This window comes from Salmo trutta, chromosome 28 (genome assembly GCF_901001165.1).
Source record: "Salmo trutta chromosome 28, fSalTru1.1, whole genome shotgun sequence".
Lineage (NCBI taxonomy): Eukaryota > Metazoa > Chordata > Actinopteri > Salmoniformes > Salmonidae > Salmo > Salmo trutta.
The window spans coordinates 18,066,081-18,086,887 of record NC_042984.1 but is presented as its reverse complement, the minus strand read 5'-3'; the positions used below and the strand labels follow the sequence as shown (position 1 = coordinate 18,086,887).

At 42.3% G+C, this 20,807-nt stretch overlaps 1 protein-coding gene across 4 annotated transcripts in view; it reads right to left on the bottom strand.

The window, feature by feature from the left end:
- The window catches only part of LOC115165650 (rap guanine nucleotide exchange factor 3), a 38,303-nt gene that overhangs the window by 13,240 nt on the left and 4,256 nt on the right, over positions 1 to 20,807 (bottom strand). For all 4 annotated transcript variants that reach the window (XM_029718906.1, XM_029718907.1, XM_029718908.1 and 1 more), the window contains exons 2-15: positions 20,414 to 20,458; positions 11,322 to 11,428; positions 11,111 to 11,232; positions 10,613 to 10,853; positions 10,362 to 10,446; positions 9,657 to 9,717; positions 8,533 to 8,609; positions 8,228 to 8,374; positions 8,005 to 8,108; positions 7,395 to 7,483; positions 6,343 to 6,421; positions 1,323 to 1,473; positions 818 to 900; positions 377 to 407 (exon numbers count right to left, since the gene is read on the bottom strand). In XM_029718906.1, the coding sequence (XP_029574766.1) occupies positions 377 to 407; positions 818 to 900; positions 1,323 to 1,473; positions 6,343 to 6,421; positions 7,395 to 7,483; positions 8,005 to 8,108; positions 8,228 to 8,374; positions 8,533 to 8,609; positions 9,657 to 9,717; positions 10,362 to 10,446; positions 10,613 to 10,853; positions 11,111 to 11,232; positions 11,322 to 11,428; positions 20,414 to 20,458 (1,422 nt within the window). The remainder of the gene's footprint in view (positions 1 to 376; positions 408 to 817; positions 901 to 1,322; positions 1,474 to 6,342; positions 6,422 to 7,394; positions 7,484 to 8,004; positions 8,109 to 8,227; positions 8,375 to 8,532; positions 8,610 to 9,656; positions 9,718 to 10,361; positions 10,447 to 10,612; positions 10,854 to 11,110; positions 11,233 to 11,321; positions 11,429 to 20,413; positions 20,459 to 20,807) is intronic.

Below are 20,807 nucleotides of genomic sequence, written 5' to 3'. Positions count from 1 at the left end.
CAGAAATTTGACAAATTTACTTTTTGGAAAGGTGGCATCCTATGACGGTGCCACATTGAAAGTCACTGAGCTCTTCAGTAAGTCCATTCTACTGGCAATGTTTGTCTATGGAGATTGCATTGCGGTGTGCTCGATTTTAAACACCTGTCAGCAATGGGTGTGGTTGAAATAGCCAAATCCACTAATTTGAAGGGGAGTCCACATACTTTTGTATATATAGTGTATGTGTGCATGTGATATTTATTGAGCATGTACTCTCGTGGACAGACTACTAAAACATAACTTGAGAATCTGACCAAATTACGCAGGATTTTAGTTCTGGGTTAACCAAGATTATTCATTATTAGCATATTATTATTATTATAAAATAACTTACTCTTGCCAGTGCCCCAAAACCATTTTCCAGCCTGGAAAGATATTGAAAAATACAAAAATGCTAAATTATTTGCATTAGAATCTACATGCTAGAAATACTCCCATCATCCTGGTTACAATACTTCATAATGTTAACAATGTGGCTGCTTCAGCTTCTGTCAATTGAACACTAGTCTGTCTCTTCAGCAGGAGGAGCTAGATGCCTTGTTTTGGTAGACAGATAAAAAAATACACTGCCATAAATGTTGGGTTTGTGTGCCTCTCAAAATGTGAGTACAGTACATAGAAATAGATATAACTTAAGTTACCCATTACTGAAGTCACACCATTAATATCCAATCCAACCCATGACATATAACAGGTATCTTGACCTTTGACCTCATTCATTCACCTGGTCGATATTCTATATGACAGACTGACTGGGTGATGTGTTCATACTCACACTCTGGTTCTCCTCCTGTCTCTGAGCTGCTCTCTTAGCATACTGGACAGACGGGAGTCATCTGACACCTCTTTCCTCAGCGTCTGTCATGCATACAATATGTTCTATATTATCTACTTTTCAGAGCCTTATATTTGGATAAATAACATTAATATAAGACTGCTATTTTTGATCCTGTGTAGATAATCTACAGATGTAGGATCTTAATTTGATCACTCATTTGTTGCTGAGAATTTTTCTGCACAGCAGGAAATGTAAACTTGTCATGTATTCAAAGTTTACAAAGGCTTCTAATTTCCACTTTAAAACGTCAGTCTTGATTTGCCCTAACGAAAAATGTATCAACCCCTGCAACAATTTTTTCATTAATTAATATCCACATAATTCACATTTTCTGTTGCTGTAGCAAACTGTCTCAAATTAAGATCCTACATCTGTATATATCTGTACATACACATAATATCTGTGTGTGTTCATAGAGAAGCCCACTACCACCCTCACTCACCTCCAGGAAGTCAACAGCGATGGGGTCGTCTTTGAGCATCTGGCTGAACAGCGCCACCCACTGGCCAATCAGCTTCACTATCTTCTGCTTAGTGTTGAGGGTGTAGGCTGCCTTCTCCAGCTCTGAGCCCTCAGACGGCTCAGCATGGTAAGTGCACTCAGGGTTAAGGAAAGGAACCTACCCATCTGAACAACAACTTAACACAGCTATTCTAGACCTAGATCACTGTCTGAGTTCCTGTCAACTGAAGAGACACTAGTCTGTTTCTTCAGTTTGAGGAGCTGGATGCTTTGGTTAAATTATGTTAATTTATTTAATTTAATAACATTTAAAATGTTTCATTTGTTTTTGGCAGACCAATTAAAAATATTCCCACAAATGGTGGGTATGTGATCCACTTAAATCAAAATGTATTGGTCACGTACACATATTATGCAAATGTTATCGCAGGTGCAGCGAAATGCTTATGTTTGTAGCTCCAACAGTGCAGTATACCTAAGAACACAAAACAATACACACAAATCCCCCCCAATTTTTTTTTTATGAAGAAAAAATAAATCAGCACGAGCAATGTCAGAGTCCAGAATATACAGTGCATTCGGAAAGTATTCAGACCTCTTGACTTTTTCCACATTTTGATACTTTCCAGCCTTATTCTTAAATGGATTCAAAAATATATATATCCTCAATCTAAACACAACACCCAATAATGACAACGGGACAACTTTTCTTTTTTTTATGTTTGCAAATGTATTATAAATAAAAAACAGAAATACCTTATTTACATAAGTATTCAGACCCTTTGCTATGAGACTGGAAATTGAGCTCAGGTGCATCCTGTTTCCATTGATAATCCTTGAAATGTTTGATTGTGTCACGTCTGCTCCCGCTCTCCCCAGCATTACGCACTCCCGCCACCATCAGTATGCACACCTGCCTTTCCCTGTCACACGCGTCAGCGATTATTGGACTCACCTGGACTCAATCTCCTCTGTCATTACCTTCCCTATGTCTGTCTGGTTCCCTGCTCTATTCACTGTGCAGCATTAATTGTCATATGTGCTTGTTTATCTGTGTGCTGACACTGTTCCTGGTTTGTTGCCTGTCTGTTTTGTATTAAATATCAACTCCCTGTACCTGCTTCTCATTTCCAGCGTCGGTCCTTACAGAATGCTGCAGCCATCTAACGAAGCATCAGGAAGTGCTGGCGTTCCGGTTGGTGGTGACGTCGGGTCCGGGGGCCGACACCGATGGAACCGGGGGTGCCTAAGCCATCTTGTCGGGCTCTCAAACCCTAGCTGGCTTGAGAGGTTCTTTCCCCGGTTGGCCTCAGAAGGCGCCCATCCCACGTCGGGCCTCAGCCAGATCGTCAAGTTTTTACGCCCAGACGGCTCGTCAGGCTGATACGCCTCAGCCGGATCATCGGGCTTCCACGCCGCAGCGGGATCGACAAGCGTTCATGCCTCAGCCGGATCGTCAGGCTCCTATGCCTCAGCCGTCTCGCCAGGCTCCCATGCCTCTGCTGATTCGTCGGGAGTTTACGCCCAGCCGGCTTGCCCAGCGTCCATGCCTCGGATGGCCCGTCAGGCCTGCCCAGTACGCCCCCCCACCACACCTAGCGGGGGGGGGGGTACTGTCACACGTGCTCCTGCTCTCCCTCCCTGGCGCGCAAGGCTCCCCAGCATTACGCTATCCTGCCACCATCTGTACGCACACCTGCCTTCCCCCATCATGTGCATCAGCGATTATTGGACTCACCAGGACTCAATCACCTCTGTCATTACCTTCCCTATATCTGTCTGGTTCCCAGCTCTATTCCCTGCTGCAGCATTAATTGTCATATGTCCCTGTTACCCTTGTGCTGATGCTTTTCCTGGTTTGTTGCCTGTCTGTTCCGTATTAAATGTCAACTCCCCGTACCTGCTTCTCATATTTAGCGTCAGTCCTTACAGATTGGAGACTGTAGTAAATTCAATTGATTGGACATGATTTGGAAAGGCACATACCTGTCTATATAAGGTCCCATAGTTGACAGTGCATGTCAGAGCAAAAACCAAGCCATGAGGTCGAAGGAATTGTCCGTAGAGCTCAGAGACAGGATTATGTTGAGGCAAAGATCTGGGGAAGGGTACCAAAACATTTATGCAGCATTGAAAGTCCCCAAGAACACAGTGGCCACATCATTCTTAAATGGAAGAAGTTTGGAACCACCAAGACTCTTCCTAGAGCTGGCCGCCCGGCCATACTGAGCAATCAGGGGAGAAGGGCCTTGGTCAGGGAGGTGACCAAGAACACGATGGTCACTCTGACGGAGCTCCAGAGTTCCTCTGTGGAGATGGGAGAACATTCCAGAAGGACAACCATCTCTGCACCACTCCACCAATCAAGCCTTTATGGTAGAGTGGGCAGACAGAAGCCACTCCTCAGTAAAAGGCACATGACAGCCCGCTTGGAGTTTGCCAAAAGTCTCAGACCATGAGAAACAAGATTCTCTAGTCTGATGAAACCAAAATTAAACTCTTTGGCCTGAATGCCAAGCGTCACGTCTGGAGGAAACCTGGCACAGTGAAGCATGGTGGTGGCAGCATCATGCTGTGGGGATGTTTTTCAGCGGCAGGAACTGGGAGACTAGTCAGGATCGAGGGAAAGAAGAACGGAGCAAAGTACAGAGAAATCCTTGATGAAAACCTGCCCCAAAGTGCTCAGTACCTCAGACTGGGGCGAAGGTTCACCTTCAAACAGCACAATGACCCTAAGCACACAACCAAGACAACGCAGGAGTGGCTTCGGGACAAGTCTCTGAATGTCCTTGAGTAGCCCAGCCAGAGCCTGGACTTGAACCCAAACGAACATCTCTGGAGAGACCTGAAAATAGCTGTGCAGCAATGCTCCCCATCCAACCTGACAGAGCTTGAGAGGATCTGCAGAGAAGAAGGGGAGAAACTCCCCAAATACAGGTGTGCTAAGCTTGTAGCGTCATACCCAAGAAGACTCAAGGCTGTAATCACTGCCAAAGGTGCTAAAAACAAAGTATTGATTAAAGGCTCTGAATACTTATGTAAATGTGATATTTCCATGTTTTATTATGAGGTACTGTGTATAGATTGAAGAGAAAAAACAAACAATTGAATCAAGTTTAGAACAAGGTTGTAACGTGGAAAAGTCAAGGGGTCTGAATACATTCCGAATGTACTGTATGACCAGTGTGCAATGACTCTGTACATAGGTCAGCAGTCTCTAAGGTGCAGAGTAGAGTACCGAGTGGTAGCCGGCTAATAACAGTGACTAAGTTCAGGGCAGGGCACTGGGCGGAGGCCGGTTAGTGGTGACTATTTAACAGTCTGATAGGAGCTGGAGATAGAAGCTGTATTTCAGTCTCTCGGTCCCAGCTTTGATGCACCTGTACTGTCTCTGCCTTCTTGATGGTAGCGGAGTGAACAGGCCGTGAATCGGGGGGCCAAGACAAATGTCTGTTGCGCCTTCTTCACTGTCTGTGTGGATGGACCATTTCAGGTTGTCAGTGATTTGCATGCCGAGAAAGTGAAACTTTTCACCCTTTCCATGCCGAGAAACGTGAAGCTTTTCACTCTCTCCACTGCAGCCCCGTTGATGTGGATGGGGGTGTGCTCTCTCTGCTGTCTCCCGAAGTCCACAATCATATCCTTCATTTTGTTGACATTGAAGGAGAGGTTATTTTCCTGGCACCCCTCCGCCATGGCTGTCTCGTCATTGTTGTTAATCAGGCCTACCACTGTTGTATCGTCTGCAAACTTGATGATTGAGTTGGAGACGTGTGTGGCTACGCAGTCATGGGTGAACAGGGCGTACAGGAGGGGGCTGAGCACACACCCTTGTGGGGCCCCCGTGTTGAGGATCAGCGTGGCGGAGGTGTTGCTGCCTGGGGTTGGCCTGTCAGGAAGTCCAGGACCAAGTTGCACAGGTCGGGGTTCAGACCCAGGGCTCCAAGCTTAGTGATGAGCTTGAAGGGCACTATGGTGTTGAAGGCTGAGCTGTAGTCAATTAACAGCATTCTTACATAGGTATTCCTCATGTCCAGATGGGATAGGGCAGTGTGCATTGCGATGGCGATTGCGTCATCCGTGGATCTGTTGGGGCGGTATGCAAATTGATACCTCACATTCCTCATGAGCGGCGGTGGCCCACGTTGGCGGCTCTGTATTTTTCTCGAATAAGGTGTTTAGCCTGTCCAGGAGTGAGTCGTCGGTTTCCTCGACATGGCTGGCTTTCCATTTATAAGGACAAATTGTTGTGTCTTTATAGAGACAAAATGTAAATGCTAGATTCTAGTAGATTTCGGAGGTGGAACTGTGTTAGAGCTGTCAAATGCGTCAAATCCACAAGTGGCTCCTTGCTTTATCTTATCACGGACACTACTATTGGATGCAACGAAACCACCAATTTTTTATAATCTGAAAAATCCCATGCAGCCATGTTAGAAGTTCATGCATCTGTGTTACAAGTTCAAGCACTTGAATGCGTGATATTCTATGTTCTACACCTCGATTAGACTGAGAAGCTATAAATCCCACCCCATCCAAATTAACATGAAAACATGCATTAGCCTACACTTTCTGCTACCATTTTGAGCTTCTAACGCGGTAGGGATAATAAGGAAAGGGGTGGTTTGTGACACACAAGATCAGCCCATAGGGGCGGCAGTGGTTAGAGTGTTGGGCCAGTAACCGAAAGGTTGCTAGATCGAATCCCCGAGCTGACAAATTAAAAATCTGTTGTTCTGCCCCTGAACAAGGCAGTTAACCCACTGTTCGGCTGTCATTGTAAATAAGAATTTGTTCTTAACTGACTTGCCTAGTTAAATAAAGGTTAAATAAAAACATTTAAAATACCGCAGTTACACTGCCAAAACATCTGCTATAAGGATGTCTGCCAATGCTGGTTAACACTTGATCTGATTAAATTGAGGCATAGTAAATAGAAATAAACACAACAAGTTATGGCATTGTCCTCATTATCACACCTACATCATCATAAAGGATATTGCTGTTGTAGTGCCGGGCAGAGCTGGCTGGAGGGCATGAAGACCCTGTGGGTCAGTAGGAAGTCGCTCACGCAGGGATCTGTAGGCACACAGACAGAACAACACATAACACACTAACAAGGCCTAATGGCATTATGTGTCCCTCCCGCAGTCCCCGTGCTTCCTACCTGAAAAACACAGGAACAATTTGAGTCATCTGATGTTGGCTTTTAGCGGACATAAAATAAATAGCCAGGAATGTGACTGACCTGATTCTGCCTGTTGTTTTCTGTCATTGTTGGCTGTTTCATGTGAATGACCCAAACAAACAGTTCCCATAAAACTATCTTTAAAGTTTGGCTGAGGATTCAGAGGTGAAGCTACTGTATGTTCATCCTGGTCACCAGATTGCTCACTATAGTGTCTCTTAAAAGAGGTACTCCTGTTCTTTGAACATAAAACAGTGGGAGTATGTCAGTGGTCTACTGACATAGAGGGGTCCAGCCACTATAGTAGAGAGATGTTTGGACTAAGGCAAGCCATACAGAATCATACCTATAGCATCATACCTACAGTATCATACCTATAGCATCATACCTACAGTATCATACCTATAGCATCATAGCTATAGCATCATACCTATAGCATCATACCTACAGTATCATACCTATAGCATCATACCTATAGCATCATAGCTATAGCCTCATACCTATAGCATCATACCTACAGTATCATACCTATAGCATCATACCTACAGCATCATACCTATAGCATCATACCTACAGTATCATACCTATAGCATCATACCTACAGTATCATACCTACAGTATCATACCTATAGTATCATACCTACAGTATCATACCTATAGTATCATACCTATAGCATCATACCTATAGCATCATACCTATATCATCATACCTATAGCATCATACCTATAGCATCATACCTACAGTATCATACCTATAGCATCATACCTATAGCATCATACCTACAGTATCATACCTATAGCATCATACCTATAGCATCATACCTATAGCATCATACCTACAGTATCATACCTATAGCATCATACCTATAGCATCATTGCCATTAGTATCCAACTTCACTGTCTCAAGCAGGTGTTCTAGGATCTTCTCTGGTGTTCCAGACATCACCGTATACCTGTGTGTTTGTGGGAGAGGGAGACAGAGAGAGGGAGACAGAGAGAGAGAGAGAGAGAGAGAGAGAGAGAGAGAGAGAGAGAGAGAGAGAGAGAGAGAGAGAGAAAGAAGACAGGAAGAGGAAGAAAGTATAGGTATGTGTGTAAGCGTGTAGAGAGCAACAGGCAGACACTTTACTAAAGAGGCAGTCAGTCAGCATCACCAGCATCACATTCATTAAACCCAACGTTTGTTAAAACACTTGAGGTGAGATAAAGTGCAGTCCATTCAACTGAACAAGGTTGAAGTCCATTTCTGTGTTGAATCAACAATAGGTGAGCAGGTAACTGCCACAATTAACAACACTGTCCACAAAAATGGTACTGAAACGTGTTACACTCTACAGCAAAGAAATGTGTTTACATGACATTGGATTAATAACGCCTTGGATGAGTGTGTTCATTTAGGTTGAATGAAGAATCTAAAAGTGCTTGTTTAACTGTTGTTATACAGTATGCTGTATGAGAGGTGTGCGTGCCTTACTTGCTGATGTTTCCTGTCCCTCCCTGATTGGTCGACTCAGCCTTCTCCAGCACCAGCACAGCTTTCCCATGTTCCTCCAGACGCACAGTGTTAGCCTCCACATCCTGAAACACAGTCATACAGACTGTGTCTACTTACACACATACTGTATGAATGCACACAGGACAGTACACATCAGTATGAATACGATATGTACACAACATCAGGCTGTGACCAAACCCACCTTGAGGATGCGTATGAAGTCCTGTTTGTCGACTCGTAGGAAGTGGCAGTTGTCCTCTCTCAGGATGATGGTGGCTGCTCTGGGAGCATCGTTCACCAGGGCCAGCTGCCCAAAGTCTTCTCCCTCATGTAACGTCGTCACCAGACCCTGCATCACATACACGCACGTACACACACACACAAGGTATAACTATGTAACTGTAAGTACAGTGTGAATACAATTCAAATGTAGTATTCAAATATTTATCAAAAGTGTGCATACTAAAGAATTGTGAACAAATAAGATACTTGGGGTAATGGCCTTACCTTTCCATGTGTGATGACATTGACTGAGCCCTTCCAGATGATGTACCAGGAAGTACCTTTGTCTCCCTGACTGAACACTGAGAAACACAGAGACACATAATCAGGGTTAATCACACCAGTATCTCTCTCTCACACATCAGCATCTAAGTCAGTCATCTTCACAGGTAATGATGTACCAAAGGGCACTAAGTCCAGTGGTGGAAAAAGTACTCAATTGTCATACTTGAGTAAAAGTAATGAAACCTTAATAGAAAATTACTCAAGTAAAAGTGAAAGTCACCCAGTAAAATACTACTTCAGTAAAAGTCTAAAAGTATTTGGTTTTAAATATACTTAAGTATCAAAAGTAAATGTAATCACTAAAATGTACTTAAGTATCAAAAGTAAAAGTATAAATCATTTCAACGTCCTTATATTAAGCAAACCAGACGGCACAATTTTCTTGTTTTTAATTTTATTTACGGATAGCCAGGGTCACACTCCAACACTCAGACATCATTTACAAACAAAGCATGTGTATTTTGTGAGTCTGCCAGATCAGAGGCAGTAGAGATGACCAGGGATGTTCTCTTGATAAGTGTGTGAATTGGACCATTTTCTTGTCAAAATGTAATGACTACTTTTGGGTATCAGGGAAAATGTATGGAGTAAAAATGACATTACTTTCTTTAGGAATGTAGTGAAGTAAATGTAAAAGTTGCCAAAAATATAAATAGTAAAGTAAAGTACAAATACCTCAAAAACTACTTAAGTAGTACTTTAAATTATTTTTACTTATGTACTTTACACCACTGACTAAGTCCAACAAAAACGAAAGGCTGGGAGGCAAAATACTGGTGATCTGTATCTTCTTGTCCATGTTCACAAAGGTACACACGGCATTTAGGTTGACGTTTCAGTCAGCTCTGCCAACACACAGCTTTCTCTGACAATCTAATGGACTGATTGTCCAAGATAAAGATGTTGAATTAATTAGTTCTGCCTAAAGGACAGGTTAGTTGTATACTGCAGTGAGGGGGAGGATGGAAACAGAGACAGAGCATCTATAGCACTGTGGTAGTGATGTGGGCCCACCACAGTTCAAACAAACATCACAGACGACTATTACAGACTATCACACTCACATACTGTGCCTGCTTTGGCATGGGACTCAAACACCAACACTGCTGCCAACTCCTTACGCACCTACAAGAGGAAAAAGGAAAGGGAACAAGACAGGGTTGAACAGGGAGAGGTCAGAGGGAGGGGCAGTGTAAAGCTCTACGGGACATACAGTAGGGTTACTTCCTCCTCTCGGACCCAGATTAAACGGATTCCTTGATTTAAAACCACTTTCAATCACTTTTGATACTCTATTGAGGATTGCTTTTGCATCCCAGGAGTAGACTTAATCTGGATCCGGGAAACCGTCATCATATGCAGGTTTGCTAGTCCACAGGAGGCTCAATCCACTTTCTAAGAACTGGGCCCATATTTAATTCACAAAGTGTCTAAGAGTAGGAGTACTGACCTAGAATCAGATTCCCCGGTCCAAATAATCTTATTCATTATGATCTATGAGGCAAAACTGACGCTGTATCAGTACTCCTACCTTGAGACTTTGAATACAGCCCATGGTGTAGCAATTTCTTATTTCTACAGAACGTTCTGAACACCTTCTGACCAGACTCAGGCTGTATGCATCCTAAATGGCACCATATTCCCTATGGAGTTTACTACTTTTGACTAGAGCCCTATGTGCCTTGTTCAAAAGTAGTGCACTACATAGGGAAGAGTGTGACATTTAGGACTCAGCCAGCCCAGGGACAGAATAGGATGCTGTCACTCACAGAGGTGGAGAGATGAGCAGCAGCTTTGACATGAAGCAGCTCCTCATAGATCACTTCCAGGTCCTCAGCACTTCGCTGGCTGGGGCTACAAAGTCGAAGGGATATGGGCAGGTTACAATACTGTCGCAGGCTATGATTTAGAATAGGATGGGTTATGATAGGATAGGATAGAATACAAGTTCATTGTTCCCTTGACTTCAAGGTTAAAACAAACTTGATTCAGAAACACACTATAATAAAATGGAACTCACCATTTACGTAAAATCATGGTCAGAAGAGCATCTGGACCCATCTGGAGTAATAACGACAAACCCTCCTGCAGCTCTTCGTCTGATTGGTCCTTCTCATTGGTTGTGTGTTTCAGGTAGAGATTCTTATTGGCTGTGTGATTCAGTGCATCCTTCTCATTAGTCAAGTGGTTCAGTCCAAACTCCGAATCCAGGAAGCGGTAAAATTGAGTGTCTTTGTCATGGAAGTTTAACTCTTGCTTCACTACATTGTGATGATAGGAGACATTGAGTTTTGTTACACTCACAGAGAGGAGTTGATTCTCACTGATCATATTTGATAATACATGATGATAATACTCTCACCCATTCTAATGAAAGTGAGGACTTGTTAAAAACAAGGACAATAACTATCACAAAACTTACAATGACCAAAACTGCTATGGCTTGATTAAGAATTTTGAACTTTGATGAAAGAATTGCAGTTACTTTATATACACATCTTAAAGCAATCTCATTTACCATGAACAATGATTCCTTCGTCCACCAGGACTTGCCACATTCCAACTGCCTGGCTCCTTGATTGGAGGCATTTGTTTAGCTTCATCAGCCAATCAACAAGATCTTTCCCTGAACAACATTGTCTGTAAGAAGGAGAGAGTGAGACCTCTACAAGGGAACTATACAAAGTAATAGTTATTGCAGTCATTGATATAGGAGGCCCAATACATACCTGTAGGTCTTCAGGTGATGCTTTCTGTCTCTGATCAGGTCAGGGTTACGCTCTATCAAGGCACTGTACACCACCCTGGCTGCCTTCAGAATACGATCAGACAGAAACTACAAGGGGTGAGAGCGAGAGAGAGAAAGAGAAAGAAAGAAATAGGGAGAGAGAGAGAGAGAGAAAGAGAGAGAGAGAGAGAGAGAGAGAGAGAGAGAGAGAGAGAGAGAGAGAAAGAGAGAGAGAGAGAGAGAGAGAGAGAGAGAGAGAGAGAGAAAGCTTGTAAAATATTTGATACAAGTGAAATGTAGGCTTTGTACAAATCAAAAGATAATTGGACGATGGGTCTCTTTCTATGCTTATCATAGACACACAACCAACAATCCTTTATATGATGTGTTAAGATAGGAGATTCTAGGAATAAAGCAGAAATGTGAAATATCACAGAAGGTCTTGTTTATCAATAGAATAAGTGACAACAGTGACCTACTGCAGGCAGGAGTTAGAATGAAACATGAAAAGCAAGTGTCAGAAAACATATCTTCTGAGAGGAGCATTATAGAAAGTAGACCATGTGTGATGTCACATACGTATCTAGTGTGAGTGGAGAGTTTTTCTTTGCGGGGGCCCTAATTGTGTGTGTGGGAGGCAAGCACACAACTAAATTCCCTCCACATAAGAGAGAAGAGGTGGATGTCACTTGGCTATAGTGACAACTTTTCCTTTCTGACAGCTTTCACTTTCCTTCCACTTTCTCACGATCATTTAGAATAAAGAGTAAACACCCTTCTAATTTTACCCCCCCACTGTCTCTGTCTATGTCCTGCTCTACCACCCAAACAGGATATGGAATAAAACATTTATAAAAAGAGTGTAAAAGCAATCAGTGATGCAGACCAAAGCTTATATAACTCACAACACATTGTGACTGTTGCTATGCTGTCTCTGTCCTACTTTTTCCTGTTAATGCGCAACGTCCGTGACAAAACCAATAGTACACACTACTACATAACAATATTTACTAGATTTATTAATGAACTAGAACACTCTCTTTCACCTTCTTCTCCCTTTCTTATTTTCACTCCCTCCCACTCTGTATTTTCTTGCTCCTAAACTAGTCTTGTGATTCCACTAGTGACTCACACAGTTGCTTGTTTGTTCTTGGGCTTCTTTCAGGGCACTGTTTGTCCAAGGTGGTGGTCTTGAGATTCAGATTGAACTCAATGAACACCATTTCCTATGGCTTTTCTCTCCACTTGGCTTGGTTGTGGTGTTCCAGTTTCCCTGTGAGGACCTTTTGCCTCTCTCTCCTCTCACTAGCCTGCCCTGGCCAATGGCTCTGGCTCCACGCCACTCAGGATGAAATGATTGGCTCTTGACCCGTAACTGATCTGCCGACTCAGGCCTCTGCGATGACAACATAACCTGACAGAACCTGGGGTTCTCATACAGCCAGACTCAAGTATTAAAGACCTCAGCAACATTTCAAATAAAGTGTTTTCACAACCATGGACAAAGGAATGGAAGTTCATAGAGACACACCTGCTGTGTGAGAAGTTAACTGAGGGATCCTCAACCCTCCCTTCTCTTCCCCTTCATCCACCAGTTTTCTCATTGACTGTTTTATTCAAAGACTGTAGGCATCATTCTGAACCTCTCAGCCTCTCCTCTAGCATCTGCTGTGCCCCCCATTCCCAGGCATGCAGACTGGCTCTACTGGTTGTGCTTGCTGGAGGTCACTACTATTCCCATGTGCCCTGACTGTCCCTGTGGGACCACTAGCTACCACCATGTTCTTAGGCAGGTTACCTCTGACCTTTGACACTGAGATAATAATCTCCAAATGCATAAATCCCCTATCATCATTGAAACCAGGCTGGCATTTCTACTGTGGCTGTGTACCGTTTGCTATCTTAAACACAGTGTTATTAATAAAACAGACCAAAACATAACCTTTCCTACAGCACATCCTGGGTACAGAATGTCACTTCCTAACCTTGATCATAGACAATAAAAAAGAAAGGCAGTGTGTCATTGATCCTGTATGTCTAGTTCTTCACTTGATTGTTCTGACGGCATTGGTCAGGTTACAGAGTAAACACTTTTCACACAGGTGTGCCAGTGCCAGTGAATGACATACTGTACTTACTGTAGACGTGGCCCACTCTCTCACTGCTCTCTTTGACGTTTCAGCTCCGGAAGAGATTGACTATGTGCTTTAGATAAACATTAATAAAAAAACGTCTTATGGAGACCAAGTAAAGTCTGCCTTTGATGGCTATGTCTGTGTTTGAATGGTGTAGCATCACAAAAGGGCTTTACCCTGAACATCTGGGCCTGTTAAAACGGTTTATGGGTTGGATGTCTCTGACAATAGCTAATGTGGTCTGCGGTAATGCCCACAAAAAAAAGAATCACTGTTTGGTAACTTCATTCTACGTGCTCAGTGAGAGTTACTGTTTTAATCAGTGAGAGTTACTGTTTAAAAGACATTTTAAAACGCAATTCCTGCAATTCTACACAGTTTCACATGACTTATTATGCATCTGTAAGCTGTTAGTGTCTTAACGACCGTTCCACAGGTGAATGTTCATTCATTGTTTATGGTTCATTGAACAACCATGGGAAACCGTGTTTAAACCTTTTACAATGAAGATCTGTGAAGTTATTTGGATTTTTACGAATTATCTTTGAAAGACAGGGTCCTGAAAGAGTGCCGTTTCTTTTTTTGCTGAGTTTATTTACCATATCAAATGGAGACAGAAATATAAACCCTTTAGTTTATGACAAGTAGACATAATTGCAAATGATTAAATCCTTCCAATAGAAATTTAAAAAAACATTTAGTTACGAATTGAACTTTAATTAAATGAGTTGACTCTTCACATGGGATGATTTCACTGAACAACAAAAGAAAGGGAATATTGAATGATCCCAAATGATCCATCGCATCTCCCAAAAACGTTTTCGACATACATCTGTAAAATGATAGTCTAGAAACTAAAGCTTTGGTTGTCTTCCTCTCAGGCTTCCATGTCTTCTCCCTGGACCTCCTCAATGTCCACCTCTTGAACATCAGACTCTGAAGCCTCATCTTCACTGTCACTTTCCAACCTTGTTGAGGATGGCTCAAGGTTCACTGTTATAAGCTAACTTTTTTGATGAATGTAAGCAAAATTCCAAAAATTCAAGGGCTTAACTTCACATGGAAAGATTCCGACCCTTTGCAATCCTAGTTCTTATGCTGACATTGCTTCCAGGGACAGTTTGGAACTGTGTTGCAACTGAGGACAGATGTTTTTTATGTGCTACACGCTTCAGCAGTTAGCGGTCCCGTTCTGTGAGCTTGTGTGGCCTACCAATTCGTGGCTGAGACGTTGTTTCTCCTAGAAGTTTCCACTTCGCAATAACAGCACTTACAGTTGACCAGGGCAGCTCTAGCAGGACAGAAACTTGACAAACTGACTTGTTGGAAAGGTGGCATCCTATGACGGTACCACATTGAAAGTCACTGAGCTCTTCAGTAGAGCCATTCTACTGCTAATGTTTGTCTATATAGATTGCATGGCTGTGTGCTGAAATAGCCGAATCCACTCAATTGAAGGGGTGTCCACATACTTTTGCATATATATTGTAATTAACTAACAATTAACTCGTACCCCTGCACATCGACTCAGTACTGGTACTCCTTGTATATAGCCCTGTTATTGTTATTCACTGTGTATTTATTCCTCAATTCACTATCTATATTTAAAAATATATACATCTTTAGGCTGTTGCTACAGATAAGGAGTTTTCGCCCACGGCCCGCCAGAAAACTCTTTCTTAAATCTAACGCTTCGATCACACCACCAAAATTACATTAATTTCCAATGAAACGCTGCGTTTGCCTTGCAGCATTGCGTTGCAGAGGCAACGGTGTGGGGCATACGTTGGATTTATGAAACTGTATGTGTTGACGGCTTATCAGAAATGGTTGCAGGTGAATATTGAACTTTTGTTGCACACATGTCCAGATGATGCTGCATACCATTTTGCACCACCAGGACCACCGTCGGTGTGATCAAGGCGTAAAACGGATCCGGATCACTCTGTGCGCATGTGTTATTTTACGCACACATTCACACTCCCTTTTAAGTTTTGGTCTTTACGCACCCTGAAATACAAACCCTGCGGATATTTGAAATAACATTTCAAAACATATATATTATAAAAGACTACAATCTTCTCTCTTTGTTGTAACGTATATTCTAGTTGCACAAGCAGGACGTCGTCTCTATACTTTGGAGAAAAAACATTCAGCTGTTTGTGTGAGGATGTAGGCTAATCTTTATAGTTGCTGCCATATTGTAGTTCCTGAAAAATTAACTACTTTACTGTCTGCCTGCTCAGTTTAGACAATGTTTGTAACGGTGATGAAAAAAAATAACATTCAAATCGCTAATTACACTGCGTGTCTGTTACTTGCTGCGTTCCACCTCTGAGCTGCCGAACGTTTTAGGCAGCGAGCGTGTATCCGGACCGGTAAAAATAGGCTGACAATGGGCGAGTTCGTTTTGCATTGCCCGGTGCCATAGTTATGCCGTATATGCATCGTTAGCCATATATGCTGATATTGTGGCGAGAGGAAATAAGGGCATGTAACTCAGCAGTTTATAAGAACATGAAATCGCTAGACTGCCTGTTTGTGTCGTGCTTATGTTTGCAATACTGACAACAGCGTTTGTACGAACATGCCGATAATGTATTTCTCGGCATGTACTGTAGCCTACTCTCCTTCTGAAAAACTGTCCATCGCGCTTATGCTTACTGAGGCATGGGATGCAATAGTTAGAACAGCGTTGTGTACAACATGTAGTTCGTAGGAAATCGTGCGTATGCTTTGTAGCCTACTGAGGGAATGAAATAGTTCGAACAGTGTTGTATACAACACGAAGTTTCTAGTCCACACCAGAGACCAGACAAAGACGACCAACGTGAGGTGGGGGCAGCGGAGCACTCAGCACAGTAGCTATGTAGGCAGCGGAGTGGGCACTCAGTAATTAAAAAACCAAAAAAACACTTCCAGGGGGCCCACAAACAAATAAATGAATCACTGAGTGTGGTGTGTGGGTTTACTGAACTACTTCCTCTTGTCTGTGTTAAACTCTATAGTTTCCACTACTGTATGAAAGTTTCCTCTGTGGGTGAGTCTACAGTCTCCCTCTGTGCTGTGACCTTGGTGGGCAGTGTTGCCTTGAGGTTCTCTGTGGAACATGACTATATCTGGAGGGAGACGTGTAGCATCACGAAGGTGGGCAGAGAGGAGCTGTAGACATGACCAAGTCAGACTTTCTGAGGGGTGAGAGTTTCCCACCAGCATACTTCCTGCCCCACTTCAGAAATACCTTGCTACAGCACTGGATTTTTAGATATATATTTACTTCAAACAGGATGTGACAATTTAGGTCAAAAGCTCTTATGACCAGTACTTGCAAAAGACATGACGGCATTGATAAGAAGTGTTTTAACTGTGTGTCCTGTATGTGAATATACCTAGCACCAAACCCAAACCACCAGACATCAATCCCCATCTCGATCATTATTAGATATTAGGTGCAGTGCTCTACTGACCTGGAATGTGTTTCTATAGACTCCACTGCTCAAGCAGTGATGGAAGATATTAGGAACACAAAAGTAACAGGTTCAGCAGTTACAGAGGATGCCAATGCTGTACCTCTGGACATCAATAGAGGCTGGCACAATGCCACATAAAACTGCCCTGGAGAAAAGGTTAGTTGGGAATACAGCCTGAAGGCAGGGCCATGTCTGTTGTCCTCACGTTGTGGTTGGCATATCATTGAGATGACTAAAATTGTTGTAGAATGTCATGCAGGGCTGTGCACAGACCTTTCAGGGGACAGGTGCTCAAAATAAAAAAAGGACACATTTTTTACATCGGGAAAAGAGGGTAGACTATCAGTTGATCACTGATTTTTATTGATGTAAATCTGCTAGCTTGATAAATCGCAATTAGTAAAAAAATTATCTTCAATGATCTTAAACACACTAAATTAATTGGGTAAAGTGTTATGAAATGTAATGTCATGTAATATTTTAAATTGTATATAACTACCTTAATGCTGCTGGACCCCAGGAAAATAAGATGCTGCCTTGTCAAATACAAATACAAATAATAACTTCATAATATATCCTAATTTTCATAATGTTCTAGCTCGTGATATATGGCTAGCTTGCTGGCTAGTGGCTTGTGTGGATATTTTAGTATTTGGAGGTTAGAGTCGATACTACCTGTGTTCAGTGTCAATCGGGAGGTACCTGAACTAAAGTGAGTGAGAGAGGAACTTTACCTGGGGAGCTCTGAGGAACCAGAAGAAAGAACTAGTGGCATAGAGAAGAGGTGCTTACAGAAGTTGCACACATGGGGACCAGCTAAGATAGTTTTTTGCCTTTAATAAACGCATCTCATGCAATTCTCTGTCATTTAACATGCCTGGAGACTTTGACAGAATCTATTTTAAAACCCCACAAACTATCTAAATGACAGGCTACTTAGACACCGACAAACTGAGAATCTGACATCAATAAAAACAACCTCATCTTGAATCCATCAATAGCCTAGGCCTAGGTGTGTGGAGACACATATTGTACAATATGAGGAGGAAATTATAGTCCTAAAAAAGCTTTCCAGTTTCACTGACTCACCCAATGATGTGCAGCTCACTCGCAGGCGAGTGCCAAAAGCCTACCTCTCCTCTGTTTTACTTTGTAAAACAATGTTCGCTCAATATGCCTACTATAAAACTTCAATTAATAGCCCGGGTGTTAATTTGCTTAAATCACTGAACACAACAGGTGCTTATTAGAGACAGGCTTCTATTTGAGCCAGCAATCTATTTCCTTAATGCGCACAGCTTTTGCTTATTTGGATATGTAATTGTTTAATGAATTATATTTTGAAAAAAATATAATTCTCTTTGAATGTGCATTTCTGGGGGTCTGTACTCCCGAAGTTATTGACTGTTTTTGTGCTTGCCAGTTAACTAGCAGTTCTCAGCTGTTGCCGATGGCCAATGGCTAGCAGTTTCTTACTGGGAGAAAAACGAATAATTGCCATAATTTTTTCAAGTCATTACTGAATTACTTAATGTAGCAAATCAAACATTAAACCTAAAAAATGTATGGTAACCTCATAAACAATGCATATAGACCAGTGGAGGCTGCTGAAGGGGAGGACGGCTCATAATAATGTCTGGAACGGCGCTAATGGAATGGCATGAAAACCTGGAAACCATGTGTTATATGTATTTGATACCATTCCACCTATTCCGCTCCAGCCATTATCATGAGCCCGTCCTCCCCAATTAAGGAGCCACCAACCTCCTGTGATATAGACCTGGTGTTTATTTGAAGCAGGTGTTTATTTGCTGAAATGTATGCCATTGCCTGGCTATTAAAAGTGACAGGCGGCTATTTGAGACCACGTTTAATTGAAGTTTTACAGCATTTGGAAGTTGATCAAATATTTTGGTAGCCTACAGCAGACATATTAGAGTCTTCTTTTTTCAGCAGTAGCCATTTGCTTTCCAACCTGTGTTTTCCTGCGATTGTATTTGAAAAATTGCAAAAGGCCTGTTTTGTCTGCATGCTGTTCACTGACAGATTTGATGCGCGTTCCCGACTGTAGGCTATGCCTTGTTATTAGGCTACACAACATCCACAGCTCGGCTGTGGCTAAATTATAGGACTACCCAGAATGATTTCATTTCTTCCTGAGCAGACAGCAGTAATTTCAGAACGTTGGTAAATGTATTAACATGTTATAGCACCACCTCCAGCCCCCTTTCCTCGGCTATGGTTCTATAAGGAAATAAATGATGAAGTGCTGCTGTCAACCAAACTGCATATTATTGATGATATAAATGATGAAGTGTTATCAAGAGTTAAAATGTTATGCTGCTGTGGCAGTACTGCTGGTATTCAAAGTAGGTAGCTTGCTACACACACTCAACGAACCACTGACCGCATTTCAAGCCCTGCATATTTGGATAACTGGAGTGTGCAACCTCCGTACAGGGCAGACCAGAAACTGTATACAAAACATGTAATATATATACAGTATATATACCACCACCCAAAAGGGGACTTGGCGAGTGAGAGGACAAAGGGACAAGAGCTCGGGCACAGGTAGACCCCTATCTAGTAGTGCCTGATATCATGTTTGTTTTTGGATCATCATTTTGAGGCTTACTGTATGTTGCAGATCTTACTGTATGTTGCACATCTTACTGTATGTTGGAGATCTTACTGTATGTTGGAGATCTTACTGTATGTTGGAGATCTTACTGTATGTTGGAGATCTTATGACATGACACAGTAATGTGGGACATCATTTGATGCAATATGACACAACATAGGCCTATCAGTAAATGTTTAACCCTAAAGACCTAAAGATTCAAGAGGTTAACTATACTACATTCAATATTTAGTGTACTTTCATTCACCATTTCCACTATGCTTCTAATCTATGGTATTTCTATGGTGTAACAGATTATTTAAGGGTGAGGTCAAAATGGCTGAAATGAATAACGTTCCTACTCAGTGACCTTGTTGTTTCTCTTCTCAGGAAGATTGTGATTCATCAGAAGATTCATCAGAAGGGATGTGATGTACATACAGTCCAAAAAGGGTTCCAAAAGGGTTCTCGGCTGTCCCCATAGGATAACCCTTTTTGGTTCCTGGTAGAACAATTTTTTCCCCCAGGTAGAACTCTTTTCGGTTTCCATGTAGAACCCTCTTTGGAAAGGGTTTTACATGGAACCCAAAAGGGTTCTCCCTGGAACCAAAAAACTGTTCTTCACCTTTTTTTCTAAGAGTGTATTGTGGGCGGCAGGTAGCCTAGTGGTTAAGAGTGTTGAGTCAGTAACTGACTTGCTGGTTTGAATCCCAGAGCCGATTAGGTGAAAAATCTGTCGATGTGCCCTTGAGCAAGGCGCTTAACCCTAATTGCTTCTGTAAGTCAATCTGGATAAGAACATCTGCTAAAATGTAAATGCTCTCTCTCTGTGTTGCTCTCACTGTCCCTGGACTGGCATACTATGTACCTGTTTCATGGTGTCCTGTGTGTCAAGAGCCTCTGGCAGGGGGGTCTATGGGAAAGAAAGACACATGTACTATTAAATAATTTCACTCTCCATCATAGGTTCACATCCTGCTCAGAAGGCCTATAATATCAAGGCATTGCTGAAAAATAAGGCCTAAACACCATCCTGTAGACTAATTCCCACTTCCTCTTTTAACGTTTTATAACTCTTATTTTATGATCCACTTACAGCCTCTCTACATGTGTTCCCAAGCCAGCTGCTAAATTACATGATATAGATGGGGTCTGCTAGCTGAGGTGTCAGAGGAGTTACACAGTCACTTAACATTGGCCTTTGTTCAGGCCACTCTCTCCTGTATCTTTCCAGGTCTGGTTAACTGGTGAGTGCTTAGTGC